We start from the raw sequence: 1,669 nt of genomic DNA, 5'->3' as shown, positions 1-1,669 counted from the left end.
ATCCTCTCGGTGGAAGACGACCTTGTAATGTTTGGTGCTCACTCTTATACTATTTGCAGTTGCTAGCGACTTGGCTGGAGCACGGTCTCAATGGAATCCCGGATTCCTATTAAAAAAACATTTACACAAATGCATAACCAGGATTATATGAGATGATCTCTGATCTCATGGCAAGAAATACGATACCAAGGGTGAATTCCACGCTGGACTGGAAAGGATAGCATGCCATGCAACATCGCATCTCGCAGCAAACTCAACCAGAAAACCACAAATTATATCTGATGCAAATACTCCACATTTCTTCCTTTTTTCCACCCAGAGCTGGGGGGTTTTGCGTTATTTATTGTCTCAACAAAACAGGGATAGCAACCTATTCTATGAATCTGACCAATCTCCAAAGTACAGACAAGTTTACAAGTAGAAATATACACTATACAACACGTGCAATGCTTCAATTCTTCGATCAATAAGATTGCTACACCATCTATCTGGAGTGCAGGTCAGCAAAACCAATGAAGGCCTGCTGGGAACACAGGCCAAACTACATGTGTTCATCTGCGCCTCATGTGGATCTGCAATCCATGTGTCATAGAATTCGACAACTTTCATGTAACATTGTCATTGTGCCCCCATCTTAGAAAATATCCCAGAGAAATTGGGCAGCTTATCTACATGCTTCAATGCTCGCTCTGCAACTTGTCTTGTCCTATAGTCACCATGCCTGAAGGCCTCCACCAAGGCTGTACCAACATTTTGGTTTCCTGATATCTCATATGCTATTTCGTCCATCCTCAGGATTCTCTCCACTGCCCACACCGCTCTTTGGCGCAGTGCCTCATTTCTGTTCTCACACAATACCTCAAGTATCGGGTTGATTCCTTCTGCATCACACAGCACCATGACACCTTGGTCAATGTCCACTCCATCCTCCAGTAAAGTGGATAGCGCTGCTAGAGCAGCTTCGACTACTTTCTCATTATTATTATCCAAGCAAGCTACTAACTTCTCCACTGCCTTCCCCTCCAAGAGACAGAAGCTCTCCCTTGCAGAACAAATCCCACAGTGAACTCTACAAACCCCAGTTGCTACAGTCTTCTGGCTGAGGCATGGAAATATTGAAAAGCACAACCCTGGGCTGGGAGCAGGCAGTATCTTCGTAAGATGTTTTGACTGCTGTGAAAGTTTCTCAAGCGCACTAGCAGAGACAATCTGGACAATGTCAAGCCCATTCATCTGAAGCAGATCAGTGAAGAGTGAAGTAAGATTGTAATCACGAGCAACAGCAATGATATCTGGATCATCATCCAAGACAAATGTGATACGGGAGACTATTCTAACTAGACCTTCGAGGAATGGGTTAACAAAACGACCCCCACGAATCTCCCCTTGTCGTATTCTTGTGACTTTTTTAATGATTGTTGCAAATGCCCCATCTTGAAGAAGACGTCTGGTGAGGACTGAGTCCCGCATTGGAAGATCAGCTACAAGGCCAGCAGCAGCTGCTTGCTCTTCAGAAATACCATTGTTATCAGCAATGACCTTGACCAAGCTGCTGAGTTGACTAAAGTTTCCACGAAAAGCATCAGCAAGTTCCTGGCCCATATAAGGTGATATGTTATTCAGGAGCTTGATGGAATTCATGCGTACTTCCCTTTGTGGTGCTCAACAA

General features: G+C 44.4%; 1 protein-coding gene across 1 annotated transcript in view; it reads right to left on the bottom strand.

Moving 5' to 3' along the window:
• LOC8061227 (U-box domain-containing protein 44) overlaps positions 243-1,669 on the bottom strand; it is a 5,421-nt gene continuing 3,994 nt past the window's right edge. The window contains exon 4 of the mRNA XM_021466029.1: positions 243-1,661. Within this exon, the coding sequence (XP_021321704.1) occupies positions 619-1,661 (1,043 nt within the window). The 3' untranslated portion in view covers positions 243-618. The remainder of the gene's footprint in view (positions 1,662-1,669) is intronic.

This window comes from Sorghum bicolor, chromosome 8 (genome assembly GCF_000003195.3).
Source record: "Sorghum bicolor cultivar BTx623 chromosome 8, Sorghum_bicolor_NCBIv3, whole genome shotgun sequence".
Lineage (NCBI taxonomy): Eukaryota > Viridiplantae > Streptophyta > Magnoliopsida > Poales > Poaceae > Sorghum > Sorghum bicolor.
This window is presented reverse-complemented; position numbering and strand designations above follow the sequence as displayed.